Source organism: Culex quinquefasciatus, chromosome 2 (assembly GCF_015732765.1).
Source record: "Culex quinquefasciatus strain JHB chromosome 2, VPISU_Cqui_1.0_pri_paternal, whole genome shotgun sequence".
NCBI classification, from domain to species: Eukaryota; Metazoa; Arthropoda; class Insecta; order Diptera; family Culicidae; genus Culex; species Culex quinquefasciatus.
The window spans coordinates 82,389,039-82,411,157 of NC_051862.1; the positions used below are offsets into that span (position 1 = coordinate 82,389,039).

General features: G+C 37.6%; 1 protein-coding gene across 3 annotated transcripts; it reads right to left on the reverse strand.

The window, feature by feature from the left end:
- Nucleotides 1-6,091: 6,091 nt before the first annotated feature.
- On the reverse strand, nt 6,092-19,245 carry LOC6045703. Of its 3 annotated transcripts, XM_038256470.1 has the most exons (7): nt 18,984-19,245; nt 18,639-18,912; nt 8,957-9,115; nt 8,548-8,889; nt 7,756-8,476; nt 6,421-7,674; nt 6,092-6,354 (listed from the first exon to the last, which is right to left on the reverse strand). In XM_038256470.1, exons 1-7 carry the CDS (start codon nt 19,081-19,083, stop codon nt 6,109-6,111), a joined length of 3,096 nt encoding a protein of 1,031 aa, XP_038112398.1. In that variant the 5' UTR covers nt 19,084-19,245; the 3' UTR covers nt 6,092-6,108. The 3 variants fall into 3 exon arrangements, with proteins under 3 accessions (XP_038112398.1, XP_038112400.1, XP_038112399.1); XM_038256472.1 differs by lacking the exon at nt 18,984-19,245 and having other exon boundaries at nt 18,509-18,723; XM_038256471.1 differs by lacking the exon at nt 18,984-19,245 and having other exon boundaries at nt 18,382-18,723.
- Nucleotides 19,246-22,119: the final 2,874 nt, after the last annotated feature.

Sequence of the window (22,119 nt, forward strand, 5' to 3'; positions counted from 1 at the left end):
GCGGATATCAAACGAAAACGACGACGACGACAAAAGTCCAAGCCGAGAAACAGCGCGCGCTTGTAGGTAAACAGGCAGGCAGGCAGGCGAGCAAGCTCGTGAGAGAGTTTGAACCTGAGAGAGCACGTGCGTGTACGAATTGGAAATAAACATCGTTGTTAGGTAGCCCTTACAGCTGGCCGCGCAAAATGGCCAGTTTTGGGCGCTAATAACTTCGCGGGAAAAATCCTAAAAATATTGTGTCTTCGGGAAAGTTGTTCAAAATTTAATGAAGGTTCTACATTTGAGAAATGGTAAGAATCGGATAATTATGGCGCCTTCCACAGGTAAAAAAGTAAAACAGTTGCTTTTCTCCATACATTTTGACGGTTTTTCCCATACAAACTTTAAGCGATTGGAGGGAGGGGTTCCCGTGGTCAGAATGAGCTCAAATTTGGAATTTAGCCTAGTGATGGGTCAATCTTTGATTTCAGGGGGTAGCCCCAAAAAAGTCCGGATTTGGACCACCCTAGTGTTTATGTTAGTAAGCTTATGTGGCCGCCTCCCCGAAGTGCACTAATCGCGCGCGAATGATGATAAGGCACGACGCACGACTAGAGAAGGTGTTGATCGCTGTGTCCCGAGTGGTTGGAAATTGTGCGTAGAAGGCAAATTTATAAAACGGTGTTGAAAGTTAGTTGTGCTGCAAAAACTGTTTTATTCGTATCATTATTTGGGACAACAATTAGAAATAAATAAATAATTGAATACATAAAATTTTACCTTCTTGTAACAATTTTCTTTTTTATAACTTGGAAATGATAGAACATTTTCAGAACGAAACTCTTGATATCATGCAATTTCAACTATTTTATATACAGTCCAAACTCGATTATCCGAAATTTGGTTATGCGAATTTATTTTTCCAAATGTTTGTATGGGACTTCGGATAATCATATCATGATCACAAACATTTTTTTCTCGTTTTTTTTTAATTTTTTTTCTTTTAACATCAAACTTAAATTCTGCGACCCAATTTTAGTCAAACTGTTCAACATCTATTAAATTAAATGCATTTTTTTCATTATTTCATTGCCACCATGTTCGCCACCATCTTGGATTTAAACATTCTGAATCACGTTTGCGTAGTTTAAGGGTTATATTTAAGCTCGATACCGAATAAAAGTCAACGAAAAACATTCTTTATGGATGACGCCTAAGGCGATGCCATTGAATTTAGTTGAACAGAAGTTGTCCTAGAATGGGCGTCCCGTTTCACCTTAAATTATCTTTTTTACAAAATGGCTATAATCCCATGATAAATAACCCAAACTTCAAAAATTAAAGTGTTTAGTAAATAGGGATGATGTCTACTATCCATTGAAAATATAGTTACATGAAAATGTTCACAAAAATACGTATTTTTCCTGTACTTTGAAAATGACATTTTTTCTCGATAAAATGCTCAAAACGAAGCTTATTGTTTTTATCAATACTAAAAATTTTCACAAAACTACATATTTTCGAAAAACTACAAAACATTTCAAAACTTTTTCATATGGGTACCAAATATTTGTTTAACACATTTATAGTAATAGTAATAATATTTTGACAAAGAACTTTGTCCTAAGGGCACTGTCTACGGGTGTCAATCCAAAATTTCGCGAAGCGAAAGTGTAACGATTTGTGTAATCGTTTAAACGCTTATATCTTCCACCCAATTCAAGCAATCTGCATGCTTTATCCACCAAACGAAAGGGGAAGTCTTAAATTGCAAGTAGACTACCTCACAATGTTGATAAAACTTTGTTAAAGTACTCAAAAGTTAAGATGAAAAATAAAAATTCAGACCGGGAAAATCCCGGCCGCTGATTGGTTGAGCGCAACCTTTCCCGAACACATTAATCAGATTCAAGTATCTAGCACTTAGCAAATTTTGCTCTCTGCCACTGCTTCGAAAGCGTCGAGCCGTCACAGCCAAGCGAGGTTATAAAAGAGCGCCGTGCCGCCGGTTGAAGCTCAAACGAGTCCGAAGCTTTGCACGAGGAGGATCGAGAAGCAGCAGTACAGCAGAGCCGCCGAGAGGAAGGAGAGAATTGAAAAATTGGAAAGAGAGGCAGAGCAGGCGCGGGAGGGAAAATTGCCGGCAACTTGGAGTGTCATCATCGCATGGTTTTATCATCGTCATAGGACGTTAAAATGGCCCTTTTCAGGGCCAATTCACACGAAAGAGTATTCTTTAAAAATCTGGTTGGGTACGGTAGTGAGTGTTTGTGTGTGCGGAAGGGAAATCGAGTGGCAAGTTTGGGGCTTGAAAGAGCACCAAATTATCAACGCATACACACAAACGCGGGCTGGGGAGCTTCATTTGTGTGCGCCTGGTTTCTGCCGTGCAACTACCCTTCACGAGTTTGCTCATCCGATCGATCTTGGGAAAATCGATTTTCGATATTAGTGTGGTTCCGCGAACACAATTTTAGTGTGGTTTACTACACACACACACGAGCAAATCCACAGTCGATGGCGCTTTCTTGCTACAAATACACTTGCAACGCACTGTTTGGTGCTCTAGGTGGTGTGTAGTATGTGTAAAGAGAATGAATAAAAAGATCGGAACCCAATTTTTGCGAAGCGAAATCGTTACGTGGCGATTTCTCCTCTTCGCAGACTTCCCTCCTTTTCCTTCACGCTGATTGGTTGAACAAACCTTTCCCGATCATCCTCTCCGAGAGACGTGAGATTGATGTATCTAAAATCATCTCCACTCAAGCTCATAATTTTCTGACAGCCGAGGAGTCAACATCGAGTGGCAGTTGCAGAATCAGAAGGGACAGCAGAAATTTCTCCCGGTCAACGACGTGGAGAGGTCGCCGAAATGGCTCGGGCCGTCGCAGGAACGGGACCGATTGTCGCTGCAGGCCATCAAGGAAGAACGTTAGGGACCGATGTGGTCAAGCTGCTGATCCCGGAAGGCTCCGGTTAACGGCATCAAGAAGGGGTCTCCGTGTTGATCGAGAACCAGTTCCCTTTGGGTCAAGTTGGTTGTGGTTGCGATAAAATTTATGGTTTTTGATACTGGACATGAAATTTAACATTTCGGCAGTCGTGACCGCAATCCGGAGTGGCCGGAGGCCCCGCGGATGTTCCGAAGGGGGACATTTGCCGAACCAAAAGAGTTGGGGCAATATGGGTATCAAACATTATGGTTTTTGACACTGGACATGAAATTTGAAATTTCGGAAGTATTGGCCACAATCCGGAGCGGCCGGAGGCCCCGCGGATGTTCCGATGAGGGGACATTTGCCGAACCATAAGAGTTAGGGCAATATGGGTATCAAACTTTATGGTTTTTGATACTGGACATAAAATTTGACATTTCAGCAGTAGTGACCACAATCCGGAGGCCCCGGGGATGTTCCGGTGGGGTGCCATTTCCCGAACCATAAGAGTTGAGGCAATATGGGTATCAAACTTCATGGTTTTTGATACTGGACATGAAATTTGAAATTTCGGAAGTATTGGCTACAATCCAGAGTGGCCGGAGGCCCCACGGATGTTCCGATGAGGGGACATTCGCCGAACCATAAGAGTTAGGGCAATATGGGTATCAAACTTTATGGTTTTTGATACTGCACATGCATCTGACCATTATCTGAAGTTACGCAGTTAAAATAAATCGCTTTTTTACGCAGGAAGTAATAAATCGATTACTGCGATTGCCTTTTTATTGTGCCGCGGCGAAATTCTGTTTCTGGAAATATAGAATAATTATTTCGAATTCAATTAGAGCCCTTGAAAGGGCAGTTTTAATGTTTGCTGTTGAAATTTACTTTGCTGCCGCCAATTGCTTGCAACAGCCTTGCAAAAACATTTCCGCATCTTGATAACTTTCGAGTGGTGAGGGAAAGTCGATTGATTTCACCTTGATTTCTATTGCAGCTCCATTTGCAATTTCCGTCCCCTTAGTTCGATACGACGTTGATATTATGTCTTAAAACTATTCACAAAAGAGTTGTCTAATGTAATTATAAGGGCATCATGGGGAAATTTGGACCGGACATTTTTATCGAAAATTTCAACAATCATCTTGCAAAGTTCTTTGTCATACTGGTCATGTGTAACATAACCACCTGCACCTTTTTTTATGAAATACTCATAATATTTAAAAAAATGCGTCTTTTTGAAAAAAAAATACTTAAATTAATGGGCATAAAATCATTGGGAATTTTTCATAAATTTCGATTGAATATTTTCATGAAAATAATAAAACTATCACAGAACTACGTACTTTTGAAAAAATACCAGAAATTTCAGTTGTTATTATGTAAGGATTAAAAAAACTTAAATTACTAATTTTTTTTAAACTTAGTTTTGTGAACATTTTTTTTAGAAAACACTTACAAAAAATGAAATATATGAAAATACCCGATCATTTGAAACCCATACTATAAAAACTAGATTTTTTAGTATTTTCTCAAAAATACGTAGTTTAGTGATTTTTTTTCATATTGCCAAAAATTTCTGTTATTACTTTCGAAATGTAAGATTAAATCCCGATCATTTGATAAAACATAATTTTTTAGCATGTTTTTCAAAAATACGAAGTTTTGTGAAAATTCTGAGTATTTCACAAAAAAATTATTGCTACCGAAATGTATGAAAACTTTCCGATCATTTGATACCCATATTGTAAAATACTGAGATTTGGACAAAAAATCCAAAAGGCGTCATCCATAAAGTACGTCACGCTGTAGGGGGGGAGGGGGGGCTATCGCAAGCGTGACAAAGTGTGACAAGGGGGGGAAGGGGGGGTCCGTGAGACTGTGAAGTCACGCTAGACTATTTCTTGAATACTGAAAATTCAGTCTTAAAATATATTTTAAAAAAGTTTAAAAGAGTAATGTTTCATAAACTATATTCATAAAAGAAACACGATACAAGGTTTTAAGAAACAGACTTTTTGATAATTGATTTAAATGTTTAAATCATATTTTGAAAAAAAAAATCAACACACAAACTGCAATAATAAACTTCCTCGATTTAACTCCAAATAAAAATATAATCCTACAATTATAAATCGTGCCACATGGATTTCTATCCAGATATGACATTTTGAAAATTTAATCTAGATTGTACAAAAAATCAAAATGGGGGGGGGGGGTCCAACAAAGCGTGACGTACTTTTCGAGGGGGGGGGAGGTCAGAGCCAGCGTGACAAAGTGTGACATAGGGGGGAGGGGGGGGGGTTAATTTTGGCCGATTTTAGCGTGACATACTTTATGGATGACGCCAAAGTGCGTAGTTTTGTGAAAATTTTGATTTTTTCAAAAATGGGTGTTATAATTTTCAAAATGTTTAAAAAAAATCCCGATCATTTGATACCCATACAGCAAAAACAATAATATCATCCAGGTTCCAAAACACTACGACTTTTTGAAGTCATGATGGATGATTTTGTATATAGCCAAAATCCCATTAGCTCTGTGCTCCAGTTAAGCACTGGGCCCGAGCCAACTGCACGAATCATAACCGGGGCAGTGCAAAACAGAGGCGTGCAAAACCGGGGCATAATTTGAAAACAGTTCAGACAATTTCAAGATGTTTCTTTTTTGAACATTGAAAGTTAGACCAAATCAACACCAACAATTTTGACCTATACGCCAAATGGCCAGAAAATTCCGTCAAATGATACAGATTTTCGAATATTTACGTACCGTAAACAGAGGTGACATTAAAAGGATGAAGTTTTTTTACTTGCAAAATGAAAAATACGAATAAAATCTGGGGTTCATAAAACCCCAAGAAGAAGTTTTCACATGTTTTTTTTTTTTTTAATTATGGAAACATTTGTTTAAAAAATTATTTTAATACCTTTGGAAAATTGGTCGAATCGGAAACGAACTACATTATCGGATTTTATGAACAATCATACACTAAGAACAATTAGAATAAGTATCGAAACTAAAAAAATTAAGTATTATTGAAACAGAATAAAAAAAATCATCAGATTTGTAGACATTTTGAGTAAAACAAGTTTCTCAGTAATTTGAAAAAAAAAAAACAATTCATAACCAGCAGAAAATAAATTATATTTCACTATCACAATTGCACGAAAACCTGCCCTTTAAACTAATCATTCGCCCTAAAGAACGACCGCTTCTTAACCCTCGCCTTGGCTCGCATCTGATTCGCCAGCTTCTGGTACTGATCGCTGGTCATGTGCCGTGCCTGCTTCCCAGCGAATACCAGCGTTGTCTTCTTCCCGTCCAGGTAGACGATCCACCGTTTTTCGCTCCGTTTGCTGCTCCGATGCGTCGACTTGGTGTACGGACAGTAGAACGTCACACCGCTGTAGGCTTCCGGTTTGTCCGGTTGCTGTTTGGGGAGGAGGACAAGGGTTTGAGGTTAGGTTTTTGAAAGTTGAAAAGTTGATTCTGTTACCTGATCTGGTTTGATTTTCATGCAGAGCAGTCCCGTTTTCATAAGGAACAGCCGGTAGTTGGCGTACGATCCTTCGAGTCTAACAATTTCCGAGTATTGAACCAGTTCGATTTCGTTCAGGAAGTCAACGTCCATGATCAGCTGCCGGATGTAGTAGTTTTCGTTGACCCGTTGGCGCAGCAGAGAGAGCTGATCGTGCACGTAGTTGATCTTGTAGTCGAGTACGGTGTTTCGCAGCTGTATCGTGCCCGTTGATCCGTGGACGTCTCTCCAGACAGATTCGAAGAACTCGTAGCAGCGATTCACGTACTCGATCGGAAGAAACAAGAATGCATCGATCGACAGGCAGATGGCATCATCTTCCTTTGGTTGGCCGGAAAAGTACTGCTCGAAGCTCATCAGGACGGCTTCCGCAGCCTTGGATCGTTCCACATATCTGAGGAATATTTCAAACTCGGACTGTTTGAGACTGTCATGGAAAATAACACAGAGATATTTCAGGTCACTTTCGGCACCCTGGCGAAGATCGTCTTCAAATAGTCGAAAGTTCAGACCTCTTTGAACCTTCAACATGTCGTTGAGGATCTCATTCAGTTCAGTCAGCTGTTCTCGTACTTCAAACGGCAACGAGTTCATGTAGAAACTCAAACTATCACTCAAAGCTTTTTCGTAATACTGATGAAAGTTGATCATGGTGTCGATCGCCGAACTATTGTTGTTGAAGTCCTGCTTCGGGTAGAAACTCAACGGTGATTCTTCCACTATCTCCGGACCACACGTGTTGTAAAAACTGAAACTACTAGCCGTACTAGAGATACTGCTCCTGTTACTGCTATTCCGATTCACCATAGCATTCCGGATGATCGTCAGCTCAGTACTCTCAATGATAAATCCCTCCTTCTTCTCACGCTTACTTATGATCGCCCTCAGCAGTTCCACCACGACCGCCAAATTGGCCGCGTTCGGATTCTGAATATCAATCTTAACCTCAATGGCGTACTCTCGTTCCTTCTCCGATACGACCCTCAATATCTGGTGATTGCTGAAGTCGTACCCGACCTCCTGCCCGTCAAAGTGTCCCCGGTAGCGGAGCTTCTGCTTCGACTGCTCCGTGGGCTTTTGCTTGGTCTGTTCGGTAAAAATCACGCACCGCTCGAATATGAACAGTTTGCCCTGGTACTGGCGGCCCAGTCGCAGATCGTTGATGTACAGCGGAAACACCTTTTTGAACTTGCCCTGGTGCAGGATGTTGATCTGGAATGAAATTGCAATAAATGTTGGTTTATTTTTAAACAAACATAAACTTTGCAAAATGTTTGTAACGGCAAAACTCACTGGTTTATTCCGCTCCGCGTTCTCGCACTCCCGCGGGTACAGAAACAAGATCTGGTTCTCGCTGTTCTGCTCCTTCAGCACGGTGGCCGGCTTCGGCACTCCAAAGCCCAACTCCACCTCATCATCCTCAGCCCGTTCGCACTCCACGATATCGTTCACCGCCATCGACTCGTTCATGCTGTTGATGAACGCCTCCATCATTCGCTGGGCAGCCTCCACCGACTGGAGGTTCATCGAGGTTGAGCTGGTTTGAGCAGACTTTCTCAGTGCTTTGGCAATACTGTTCAGCATCATGTTGTACCTCGGAAGTCGCTGGATCGGCTGCAGGATGAAGCTTTTGACGCCTAGCTTATCTCCACTGTGATTTTGATGGTCCTCAAAGAATCGGCTAAACTGCTCACAGAGTCGCTGTGACTTTGGGTGGTACAGTGAGTACAGGACGTACCCATAGAAGGAGTCGTTTTCCAGATACTTCCGGAACACGTCCGCTATCCGGCCGGAATCTTTGCCGCAAGCGATCATTTTGGGCAGGAGGATGGATTTGTGAAACAGGTGGATGTACTCGATGTTCCCGAACAGGTGGTACTTCATGTTGATCAGCTCGGATGGGATCGGGATCTTTTGGAAGACGTTCTTGATGTACGTGGTGATTCCCCGTTCGAGGGTGTTGATGTAGTTCCGCTCGGTTTCAACCAGTTCATCGATCAGGTACGCTAGTTTTCTGAAATCAAAGTTTCAGTTAAAATTTGCTAATTTTTGAAGTCATCGTCCCAAAAAAGAACAATAAATCACCTGACTTGCTCGTCGTCTTGTTTGCCATTCCCAATATCGTTATCGGTTTCCAAAGTTCCCACAGCCTTATCAGCTTCCTCGAAGGAAATCGTCGTCGTTGGCAGAGTTTCTTCCGCGTCCAAGAATACTGAATCATTGTCATCGAAACTACTCCCACCACTACAACCAGCGCAGTTGACCTCCTTGTCTAGGTTAGTTGTTTGCTCTGCGCTAAGCCGCCTTACTAGATAGTGGCCATGTAACATATAGTGGATGTAATCCCCTGGTAGTCGCAGTGACACCGTTGTGTTGCTCGCTTCGGCCGATGCCGGAATGTCAGTGTCGTCGTCTTCTTCGAAGTCGCTGCAAGAATTTCTGAGGGGTTAGCATTGACCGTCAAAGGCACAACACTGGCAGAGCTGGTACTTACGAGTCGTACGAGTTGAGGTGATCGGCGGCACTCTTGGTGAGGCAGAGGTAGATGAACTCGTTGTAGCAGTCGCAGATGGTTTCCGAATCGGGCAGCGATATCCGCTCCAGCTGCTCGTCCGTTAGGGGGAGTGGCGTACCGGGGCACATGGTGGTTTTGCTGAGGAAAAGGACGAAATTTTAAATATTTGATCGCAACGTAACTTTCGAAAATTCTTAATATTGAAGACTTGACAAATTATTAAGGCCCATTTTTTACGATTCGAAATCGACAAGAGATAATTTATTTTGAAACTTGAAGCGCGAGACATATTTATAAAGGAGCAGCTCTCTACGAAATCGGCCGATTTCGACCATTTTTATTTTTTTAATAATTTGATTTGGATCAAACTCTGTGGGGGCCTTCCCTATGACCAAAAAAGTTATTTTGTGTCATTGGTTCACCCATACAAGTCTCCATACAGTTTTGGCAGCTGTCCATACAAAAATGGTACGTAAATATTCAAACAGCTGTAACTTTTGAGTGCATTTTCTGATCAATTTGGTGTCTTCGGCAAAGATGTTGGTATTGATGAGGACTATTGAGACAAAATAGGTACACGGAAAAAAATAGATTTTTCAATCAACTTTTTTTTACAAAAAATCAGTTTCCCAAAATACATATTTTTTGATTTTAGAGATATTTTGATATGTTTTACGGGACAAAAACCCGCAACTTTTGAGCAATAGAGAAACATGGTCAAAAAATCTGCCGCTGAGTTATGAATTTTTGCAAGAATAGTGAGTTTTGGAAAAAATCGAAATTTCATACGAAAACAAATTAGACTTTTCAAATGTTTTTTTTTTTTTTTTATAATTTAGGGTGATTTGGGGGTGGAGTTTTCCAACTCTCAACGGCTTCGATAAATCTGGGAATGCCAGTATTTTTAAGTGTCATCCAGAATAAAGATTCATCTTTCTCTGTGCCAGAGTGACAAATTTTGCTAGATTTTTTTGCTTTCTGCCCATCTTGAATAACTTTTTAACTGAAATAAACGAATTTGATTAACAATAAAAAAAATATCATTATCACTTTTAAATACTTTGTAAATAACTTGATTTGTCGTATTTCTGCAACAAAATAAATCAGTATGTCTAGATTATATTTTTTGGAAGCCACTGCAAAAACTGCGTATCAAATCAAATTTGCATCAAAATTTATATAACTTTGTGATGCAACAATGTACTTCCTGATTGACAGTTATAATAAAATGATAATTTCTATAACATAATAAAGAACACGAAAATCGCTACCCAAGAGAAATTTTCTTCTTCTTCACTCTCTCCCATATGTCTTCTCAAAAATCGAAGGAGGGATGCGGGGGTGGGCGCAGCCCAAAACCCACACCCCTGGCTACGGGCCTTATTTTCATGTATTAAATTTTAGTGAAACTTTGTCCTAAGGAGTTACTTTTGCCCCTGCTCTCCAATCCAAGCGCCCGATTTGTTGGCGTACTCAGAATTTCGAAAAAAAACATATTTTTCATCGAAAAAAATACTAAAAAAGAAAATGTTATTTGAACATGTAATTTTAGGGGAAATTTAATGTGCTTTTTGAATCTACATTGACTCAGCAGAGTCATTTTTTCATTTAGAACATTTTTTTTTCATTTTAAAATTTCATGTTTTTTCTAGCTTTGCTGGGTTATTATTTAGAATGTAACAATGTTCTACAAATTGGTATAGCGAAAAAAAAAAAATCAAATTATTCGCTCTACAGCATTGCCTTGGCGTTCTCAATTGCGAGATTCCTACTCGAAACTGATAGGGACCTACATAGGGAAATGAAATGTTCTGGGAGAAATTTCAAACACCCAAAGTCATTCAAATTTAAGGTTGAAAAACTTGTAGTTTTTCTTTCGTGCTGGCACTTTTCTTATACCGAACAAGCACAAACATAACAAGAACTACCAGATTATTATCAACAACAGTTTTACAATACTTGTAATTGTTATAAGACTCGTTTTTTTGCAAAAACTATTTTTAATTGATTCCAACCTTGTTCTTGCATGCAGGGCCGTGCACAGGATTTTCGAAAGGGGAGGGTTTTCTCGAAAGGGGCGCATGGGGTGCTTGTTTAGATTGCGAAAGGGCGCTAACAGTCAATCTTTAAACTCAATAAATAATACTTTGATATATTTTACATATATTTTGCTGGTTCGAATCCCGCGGCGGACGCTCTAAAATTCTAAGTGTAAATATGGGTATCCGGCGCCGTCGCTCTGTGCCTTACTCAAACAGGGCGGCGAAGTCCTTGTAGTTAAAAGGAAGACAGTGGTTGATCTAGTACCGGCCGACAGATATAAAGTCAACTTCGTTTTTTATATATTTTACATTGGTGCAACAGGAGACTACACTTTTTGAGTTGGTGCTGCAAATCGTGTTGAATAGCACCATGAAGGGGGGGGCGTTAATTCGGAGTTTGAGCGAATTTGAGATTTTTGCGCAAATGAGAGTTTTGGCGTAAATCGGAAGAGGCATGGGCCGTTCACTTGTGGAGCGTAAAACGGGGTTTTAGTGAAGAAGTGTAGCAGTAATTGCTCAAAACAAGTTTTCATATTTTTTTTTTTTGAATATTAAGAGTAGTTCTCTACGATTTCGCAAATTTTTTCACGATTTTTAGCTTTTCATTTTTTTGATTTGGATGAAACTTTGCCATGCACCATGCATTCCATATGTCAAAAGAAGCACAATTGCATTATTCGTTTTCTATACAAATGTCCATACAATTCTGGGGCCGGTCATATTATTCATCTGGTTTAGGAGATATGATTTTTTTGAAAAAAAAAAAAACGTAAAAGTGGACAAAAATTGTTGAAGCAATTTTGTTAACAAAATGTACCGTTTTCAGGTTAAAGCTAATTTTAGGACTGCATTTTCAATTTATTTTGGTTTCTTTTCAAGAAAATTTTGTACAATTTTCTCTCTGAAACTTTCAATTCGAGCAATTTGTTTCTGAGATACACAATCTCAAAGAATTCAAATCGATGAACTTGATTTTTTCTAAGTGTTAACCCTTTGCTGCCCAATTTTTTTTCGATTTTTTTTTTTAATTTTTCCCTTGTCATTTTGAGCAACTTTTGTTCTACGAAAAAGTTTACGTCTCTTGTTTTTTGTTGTTTTTGTTTCATTTATAGTTTTTATGTTTGCATTTATCTTGTTTAGTTGATATTTGTTTTTGGTAGTATTTGGCCTATTTTAGCACCTAATTTGTCATGTTTTTACAGCCAATTTTTCATTATGTTTTGTATGTTTTTAATTTTTTTTACTCTTGAACAAACCATTATCATTTAAATTGTTAAAAAATGCTTAGAGTTATAGTCTGAAACAAAAGAAAAAAAGTACAGAAAATATTAGTGAAAAACACAGTCAAGAAAAATTTTCATTTTTTTAAACATTGGTAAAGTCAAATAAAACAAGTCACACGTTCAACCCTAAAAAAATCAAATTTTAAGAGTTCACCTTTCCAATACTTTTTAAAAATCGAAAATTGGTAAAAAAAAAAGATTTTTGGCGAATTATTAGATCGAACCCCGCCTAGAGGTGGGGCTGGGTTGTAGCTGGATAAACTGAAAGTGTTCAACTGATCATAACTCGGAAACTACTGGTTTTCAATCGACTTTTCTTTGCATTCCCTATGTCAAAAGAAGCAATTTTGCATCATTTGTTTTTCCATACAAGTCTCCATACAATTTTGAGGGCTGGAATGGGTATGTAAACGTATGAAATTTTGTATCTTTGGACGGAATTTTCTGAAAATCTGAAAAATTAGATAAGAAACTTCATTTTTGGGTCAAACATTTGTAACAGATTTTTTGAGTATAAAAAATTAAAAAAGATAATTTTGAATATATTTCTATCGATTCCTTGACTTTTCTGAAGAAACGTCCTAGAAAATCGATAAAAAGTAACAAAGTTGCTACAGGAAACAAAGATATATTTCGATTTACCCCAGAAAATGTTCCGAAAAGGCACCTCTCTCATAAACAAAATTTAAAAATGATAAAATAATTAACATATTAAAAAAATTACTATCAACGCCTGAATAGCACCATAGAAATGATGAAAATATTTTGAAAATTAGATTTCAAAGAAAGTTTCACAACACGTAAAAAAAATAATCAAAAAAAGTTAGCTTAAGCAACATAAAAATGATAAAAAGTTGTGCCTTGTGATGAAATATTTTTTTTAAATAAAACAAATTGACTACCTTTTTGAAAATAAAATTTCACTAGAGGTGGCCTCATGACAAAATAAAAAAAATGAAAAAATTAGAGCAACATAAAAAAAGATCAAAGATAAATATTTTAAAAATAGGATTTTACCAGCGGCGTTTTGTTGATAAAATTATTTGACTATCGGCGCTCCTCAAGCTATAAATACTATTCAAAATTAGTCAAACAAAGTTTGCAAACCGGCGCAAAAAATTGTTGTAGCTAGAACGCTGAACAGAATTTTTATTTTTTTATGTTACCGTACGCCAAACTTTGTTTTGCTCTTATTAAACAGTCTTTATGTTGCTAGAGGGGCGTCGATAGTCAAACTTTTTTTGTTGAATGTTTTAATTTTGTCATAATAGCGGTTCCAGTAAAATCTTATGTTTAAAATATTTTTATCATTTTTAAGCTGATTTGGGCACCGATTATTCAACTTTTTTTCAATATTTTTACCAATTTTTTTCCTCACTCATAAGGCAGCCTCCAGTAAAACTTACATATTGAGAATTTACAAAAAAAATGTTTACGTCATAGGGGCGCCCCCATTCCATTTTCCATATCGAGAATTTGCATGATTTTTTTAAGTCGTAGGGGCGCCTCAAATCAAAATGTTCATATCGAGAATTTGCATGATTTTTTTTAGTCATAAGGGCGCCTCCAGTCAAATTTTCATAAAAAATTTGTATGATTTTTTAAAGTCGTAGTGGCGCCTCCAATTAAATTTTCATAAAAATGTTTTAGTCATAGGGGCGCCTCCAGTCAATTTTCATAATAAGAAATTGTATGATTTTTTTAAAGTCGTAGTCACACATCCATTAAATTTTTCATAGCGAAAATTTTCATGATTGTTTAAGTCGAAGGGGCGCCTTCTGTCAAATTTTTAATGTTGAGAATATGTTTAAAAAAAATTAGGTCGTAGTGGCGCCTCCAGTTAAATTTTCGTATTGAGAATTTTCATAAAAATGTTTCATTCATAATTATCATAGGTCAGATTTTCATAATAAGAATTTGTATGATTTTTTTGAGTCAAAAGGGCGCCTCCATTCATTTTTTCATATCGAAAGTTGGCCTGATTTTTTTAAGTCGTTAGGGCGTCTCCAGTCAAAATTTTATATTGAGAACCTGAATGGGAAAAAATTAAATCGTAGGGGCGCCTCCAGTCAAATTTTCATAATAAAATTTGTATGATTTTTTTAAAGTCGTAGTGAAGCCTCCAATCAATTTTTCATATCGAGAATTTGCATGATTTTGTTTGGTCGTAGGGGCGCCTTCAATTCAATTTTCATATCGAGAATTTTCATAAAAATGTTTAAGTCATAGGGCGCCTCCAGTCATTTTTTCATAATAAGAGATTGTATGATTTTTTCAAAGTCGTAGGGACGCATTCATTAAATTTTTCATAGCGAAAATTTTCATGATTTTTTAAGTCGCCTCCTGTCAAATTTTTAATATTGAGAATTTGTTTAAAAAAATTAAGTCGTAGGGGCGGCACCAGTTAAATTTTCATAATAAGAATTTGTATGATTTTTTTAAGTCATAAGGGCGCCTCAATCCAAGTTGCCATATCGAGCATATGCCTTTAAAGTCGTAGGGGCGTCTCCAGTCATATTTTTATATTGGGAATTTGTATTTAAAAAAAATAATTCATAGGGGCGCTTTCAGTAAATTTTTCATATCAAGAATTCGCATGATTTTTTTATTTCTAAGGGGCACCTCCAGTTAAATTTTCATATTGAGAATTTTCATAAAAATGTTTCATTCATAGTCATAGGTCAAATTTTCAATATAAGAATTGGTATGATTTTTTTAAGTCATAAGAGCGCCTCTAGTCAAATTTTCATTATGAAATTTGTATGTTTTTTTAAGTCGTAGGGGCGCCTCCAGTCAAATTTTTATATGGCATATTCGTACTGAAAAAAATAAGTCTTAGGGGCGCCTCCAATTTAATTTTCATAATTTTCATGAAAATGTTTTAGTCATAGGGGCGCCTGCAGTCAAATTTTTCATATCGATAATTTGCAAGATTTTTTTAAGTCATAAGGGTGCCTCCAGTCAAATTTTCATAACAAAATTTGTATGATTTTTTAAAGTCGTAGGGGCGCCTCTATTTAATTTTTCATTTCGAGAATTTGCATGATTTTTTTAAGATGTAGGGGCGCCTCCAGTCAAATTTTTATATTGCATATTCGTATTGAAAAAAAATTAAGTCTTAGCGGCGCCTCCAGTTAAATTTTCATAATTTTCATAAAAATGTTTTAGTCATAGGTGCGCCTCCAGTCAAATTTTTCATATCGAGAATTTGCATGATTGTTTAAGTCATAAGGGCGCCTTCAGTCAAATTTTCATTATAAAATTTGTATGATGTTTTTAAAGTCGTAGGGGCCTCTATTTAATTTCCCATATCGAGAATTTGCATGATATTTTTAAGTCGTAGGGGCGCTTCCAGTCAATTTTTTATATTGCATATTCGTATTGAAAAAAAAATTAAGTCTCCAGTTAAATTTTCATAATTTTCATGAAAATGTTTCAATCATAGGGGCGCTCCAGTCAAATTTTTCGTATCGAGAATTTGCTTGATTTTTTAAGTCATAAGGGCGCCTCCAGTCAAATTTTCATAACAAAATTTGTATGATTTTTTTAAGTCGTAAGGGTGCCTGCTTTCATTTTTTCATATCGAGAATTTGCATGATATTTTTAAGTCGTAGGGGCGTCTCCAGTCAAATTTTTATATTGCATATTCGTATTGAAAAAAAATAAGTTTTAGGGGCGCCTCCAGTTAAATTTTCATAATTTTCATAAAAATGTTTTAATCGTTAGGGCGCCTCCAGTCAAATTTTTCATATCGATTTGAAAAAAAATCTCTTTGGCATTTTAGCAACATAGCTAAAAAAATCGGCCCTTCGGGCCGAGGGGCGCATGGTGTGTAACTAACTTAATTTGCCAGGGGGGGTTAAACCCCTAAAACCCCCCCCTTGTACACGGCCCTGCTTGCATGATCTTGTTGCTCGATTGGAGTCCCGATTTGACAGTTCGATCGGAACCCTGAGAGTGACATTTCACCTCTCCATATAGGCTCTCTAGAAACTAAGTGCCCGAAGGCTTGATTGTTGAGGCAATTGCAAACCTCTTTTTACACCTTAGCTTCCATCCACCCCGGGATTCGAACTGACGACCTTTGGATTGTTAGTCCAACTGCCTACCAGCGACTCCACCGAGGCAGGACCCAGGGAGACGACTCCTACACCTGGACTGAGCTATCGACCTAACCCTTTGGGTTAGACCGGGGCCAACATTTACGAATTCACAACCAATTTGTAAAAAAATCAATTTGTTTCGTAATGCGGCTGGGACCGTGGTGCAGGGGTAAGCGTGGTTGCCTCTCACCCAGTCGGCTTGGGTTCGATCCCAGACGGTCCCGGTGGCATTTTTCGAGACGAGATTTGTTCGACCACGCCTTCCGTCGGATGGGGAAGTAAATGTTGGCCCCGGTCTAACCCAAAGGGTTAGGTCGATAGCTCAGTCCAGGTGTAGGAGTCGTCTCCCTGGGTCCTGCCTCGGTGGAGTCGCAGTTGGACTCACAATCCAAAGGTCGTCAGTTCTTATCCCGGGATGGATGGAAGCTAAGGTGTAAAAAGAGGTTTGCAATTGCCTCAACAATCAAGCCTTCGGACACTTAGTTTCGAGTAGGAATCTCGCAATCGAGAACGCCAAGGCAATGATGTAGAGCGAATAATTTGAATTGATTTTTTTATAGTAAGCAATACAATATTTTCAATTTGTATGACAGACATGCTGCCAAAATATGGAATTTTGAGGAAATTTTACGACTATTGTAAACATGTTTGCAAAAAAATAAAAATAAAGCATTGAAATGCTGTGTATTACACATGATACAATTGATGCAATCAGTTTTTTAGACGATTTGTCTTTGCCAAGAAACCAAAGGATTAGGGTTCTAAAAACACTCGATTGCGTTTGAGGTTTTGTTTTTGAATGGACTTTTAACTGGTGTAATTTTGAAGCATTCCAAAATCGGAAAATATTAGTAAATTTTGTATAAACTCTGTATAGAACAACAACAAACCATTCACGACCCACAGATCTTTTGTGGTCTCTATTGCATGTTTTTACTAGAACCTAGGAGTCCAAAGGCTGGAAGAGCACCCAAAACTTTTTTAACTCTAAGGAACCTTCCATCCAGGGATTCGAACTGACGACCTTTGGATTGGGGTTGGTGCATGAATTAAAACTGTGAAAAATTATGCAATTTTGTCTTCAACTTGTTTGTATTTGATTTTTTTTTAAATTTTTTTTGTTAGCTGGAGCCTAAAATTTCAAAAGGGCACATCATTTTTGTAAACAATAGTGTATCCCTTTCATTCAAATGACAGTTTACATAAGGTGTGAAAGGGACACACTCTTGGTTAAATAAGTTATAACTATTTTTGTCATGATAATTATTTTTAAAAAGGGATTTTTGATCTTGACGAGAATACTATATTTGTTGGTCTTGGTTAAGTCATATATATTTCTTATTTGAAGTTTTAAGAAAATTAATAAAACCTTTCAAAAGTAATTTATCAAAGTGCTCCAGTCATGTTTACAATTAAACTTTTGCCTGAAGGCAAAATATATAGAATGTTCAAAACCCTGGAAAGATCAAAAGGGGATTCAATCAACTTACAGTCGATTTTTTGCCAAACATAACATTAGAATTACACCCACAACATAAAAAAATGGTTAAGGGTCATAAAACACTTTTTGCACTTAAACTGCGGTATCTTTCAATTTAAAAAAACATATCTATTTTTTATAGGATCATTATATTATTGAATATGAAAATCCAAATCTTTTAGATTTTTTGAATTCAACAAGTCAGCAGGACAAAATACCAATTGTTTGACTTTTGTCTAAGAGCATTTTAATTTACAACAGTTTATTAAATCATGGCTTCAGGTAATTGACAAATAAAAATTAATTCAACTGGAAGCTGGTAGTTAATCAATTTACTCGCTAATAATAGCGTTTTCATATGTTTCATGTTTCTTAAGTTTTCATCTCATTTTTCAAGTAATTATTCACTCTTCCTTTTTCCCTGTCACAATTTTCACTTTTTACAGATGGTCTATTTTCGATTTTTTCAATGTAATTGATTTGAATCTACTCTTACTTTGTTGCTCTTACATATGCTTAAACCCCACTAACACTCACTGCACTCAAATTACAGCAATTACAACTCACTGCACTAAAATTACAGCAATTTGGACACCTTTGCCAAATCACGGATTCTTTCGCACCTATTTTTGCACGCAAAAACACATTCCGCCCCAAATCACAACATCGAATGTCATTATCAATAACAAAACGCCAGCGTTACACTAAAGCCCACGTCGAAACGGGGCTTTTTCATTTGAGGCTGACCATTACCGTCGTTCATCGTCGTCGTCGTCGTTATCAACTCCGTCGTCGGTTATCTTATCGCGTTCCTCCAGGTACCACAACGTCGTCGTCGGCTGCGATTCGGAAGGTGAAGGTAACGGAGAGCTGCCCTGCGAAGATCCTTGAGTGGCAGCATCCTCTTTAGGGTGCTTAAACCTTCGGACTTTGGACGAGAATCGGCCACTGACCCGCTCGAACTGCTCACTGGCACGGGCCTCGAACCGATGCACTAGCCTCCTCACACTGGACCGATGTTTGCCCTCTGAAAAGAGGGGTTCAAAATTGACAGGTTTGCCGAAAACAGTCCCAAGTTAGCTTCTTCACCGCACGAACCTCTTTTCGGCGCTTCAAGGTCACCTTCCGGCACTGTGTCACCAGCTGGGTGCACTCCCACCCCCAGCATCTCCATAAAGTACGAATATCCGACACTCATCCCGACCGGACACGTGTCGCCCTCGATTCCACGCAGTTAAACTTCCGATTTATCGATAACCGTCGTCCGTCGCGCACCGCGGTCATCGTGGTATTGTCAGTGCAAAATTTCTGGCGTTTCCGAAAGTGTCCGACCCGCCGCCAGAAGCGACCTGATAACTTATTCTCGCGCTATCAGCATGGACTTGGCTGTTGATACTGAGTTTTTATCATATTTCTCGCCCCACGACTACCGCAATTTTCCGGGTTGTGATGGTGGTGTGGGGTGTAACCTGGTAGGAAGGCGTTGTTGTCCCTCGTTTGATTGTTATCTGGGTGCATATCTTGCATCTCGTGGTATCCGGCGGCGGCGTTTTGAATCATTTTGCAAACAAGTATTTGATTTCAGGGATATTGAAAGTATAACTTAATTTTAGTTTAATCTTTTGAAATAATTCGTAATGCAGACATAATGTTACCCAGTACTTACAACGAGTTTTTACATTAATTTTCATGTAGCTTGAATTTTTTATACTGATTATTGAAGTATTTTTGAATGCTTATTGGTTTCGATTTAGTTCAAGTTATATATTTTTTTAATTAAACATTACGGATCGATTTCTTAATGACTTGAACCATATTCAACCGAAAACGAGAGTGTAGGGGGAGAGGGGGTAATATGCACCTCCGGGGCAAAATGCACCCCCAGCATTTCTCGATATGAGGAAGAAGTTTCCGGAGAAAAAAATCTTAGAAATTGGAAGCTTAACATTGCAATACTATGCTGGAAAAGTTTGAGCATGGTAGGATAAAAACAGCCAAAGTTATTTGCAAAACTTTAAAATGTTGTGTTTTGATCTAATTTTAATTGAACTTCCAATATGATTTTTGGACAATATAAAAAGTGTTCATTGATTTTGTACGTGTTTGTTTGTATAGTTTTTGCCATAATCTTCATTATTTTATAAATGGGTAATTCTCTACCAACTCACACGAAATCGGGAAAAGTTGCCCCGACCCCTCTTCGATTTGCGTGAAACTTTGTTCTAAGGGGTAACTTTTGTCCCTGATCACGATTCCGAGGTCCGTTTTTTGATATCTCGTGACGGAGGGGCTGTACGACCCCTTCCATTTTTGAACATGCGAAAAAAGAGGTGTTTTTCAATAATTTGCAGCCTGAAACGGTGATGAGATAGAAATTTTGTGTCAAAGAGACTTTTATGTAAAATTAGACGCCCGATTTGATGGCGTACTCAGAATTCCGAAAAAACGTATTTTTCATCGAAAAAAACACTAAAAAAGTTTTAAAAATTCTCCCATTTTCCGTTTCTCGACTGTAAAATTTTTTGGAACATGTCATTTTATGGGAAATTCAATGTACTTTTCGAATCTATATTGACTCAGAAGGGTCAATTTTACATTTAGAACAAATTTTTTCATTTTAAAATTTCGTGTTTTTTCTAACTTTGCAGGGTTTTTAATTAAGAGTGTAACAATGTTCTACAAAATTTTAGAGCAGACAATTACAAAAAATTTTATATATAGACATAGGGGGTTTGCTTATAAACATCACGAGTTATCGCGATTTTACGAAAAAAAGTTTTGAAAAAGTCATTTTTGCAATTCCGTCGTGAAACTACTTACTTTTCCTGTCATTCTTGAACGACGAAATAGCCTACTTTTCTGTACCAAAAATAACAGAATCGAATAGCAACACTTTTCAAAATAAATGCTGAAAAGTAACACTTTTCAACATTTTTTTTTATTTAAACGATTTATTGACAAAATACATGAAAATTTGACATAAAATTTCACTCAGTGTGTGTTTTTTGGAATTGCAAAAAATGTTGTATGGAACTCGTTGCAAAACTTGATTTTTTCAGCACTCTTCGTATTTATCCAACTCGGTGAACCTCGTTGGATAAATGTACGACTCGTGCTAAAAAAATCCTCTTTTTGCAACTTGTTGCATAAACTACTATTTTGCGTTTCTATTTGTTTTGTCGTCCGTGTCTGTCGCGGGTGACCATGAACGGCCATGATCGATGACGACCAACTTTTTCAAAACTTTTTTCGTAAAATCGCGATAACTCGTGATGTTTATAAGCAAACCCCTTATGTCTTTAAATCAAAATTTTTGTTATTGTCTGCTCTACAACTTTGTAGAACATTGTTACACTCTAAAAAATAACCCTGCAATGTTAGAAAAAACACGAAATTTTAAAATGAAAAATTTTGTTCTAAATGAAAAAATGACCCTTCTGGGTAGATTCGAAAAGTACATTAAAATTCCCATAAAATGACATGTTCCAGAAATTTTTACAGTCGAGTAACGGAAAATGGGAGAATTTTTAAAACTTTTTTAGTGTTTTTTTCGATGAAAAATACGTTTTTTCGGAATTCTGATTACGCCATCAAATCGGGCGTCTAATTTTACATAAAAGTCCCTTTGACTCCAAATTTCTATCTCATCACCGTTTCAGGCTGCAAATTATTGAAAAACACCTCTTTTTTCGCATGTTCAAAAATGGAAGGGGTCGTACCGCCCCTCCGTCACGAGATATCAAAAAAACGGACCTCGGATTCGTGATCAGGGACAAAAGTTACCCCTTAGGACAAAGTTTCACGCAAATCGAAGAGGGGTCGGGGCAACTGCTGTGTGAGTTGGCGGAGAATTACCCAAATAGATGAGTCCAAAAACATAAAAAAATGAATTTTTAATTGAATTTAATCATTTAATGTAATAAGCGTGGTCGGGGTAAAATGCACCGCTGTGATGATTCTTTGTAAAAACAGCGGTGTCATCTAGTGGTGACTAGTGAAAACTGCTTTTACCCGGTGTATTTTGCCCCATTGTTGTAATGCTTTTTGCCTCGTTGTTGTAGTCCATTGTGCCCCAATGTTGTGGTGCTTATTGCCCCGCATGATTGTTTGGAATGAATTAAAAATATTTTTAGAAATATCAGTTTTTTTTTAACAATTTTGAGGGTTTTTCAAGACTTTTACACATGGGTGACGAAGAATAATACTTGTTTTAGAACATCTAACAAAATTCTTC

Coding starts and splice junctions, on each gene's coding strand:
- LOC6045703 (XM_038256470.1), bottom strand. CDS start 19,083: ATGAGTGTCGGATATTCGTACTTTATGGAGATGCTGGGGGTGGGAGTG. Junction 8,890..8,956: donor CACCTCAACTCGTACGACTC/GTAAGTACCAGC, acceptor AAATTCTTGCAG/CGACTTCGAAGAAGACGACG. Junction 7,675..7,755: donor ACGCGGAGCGGAATAAACCA/GTGAGTTTTGCC, acceptor ATTTCATTCCAG/ATCAACATCCTGCACCAGGG.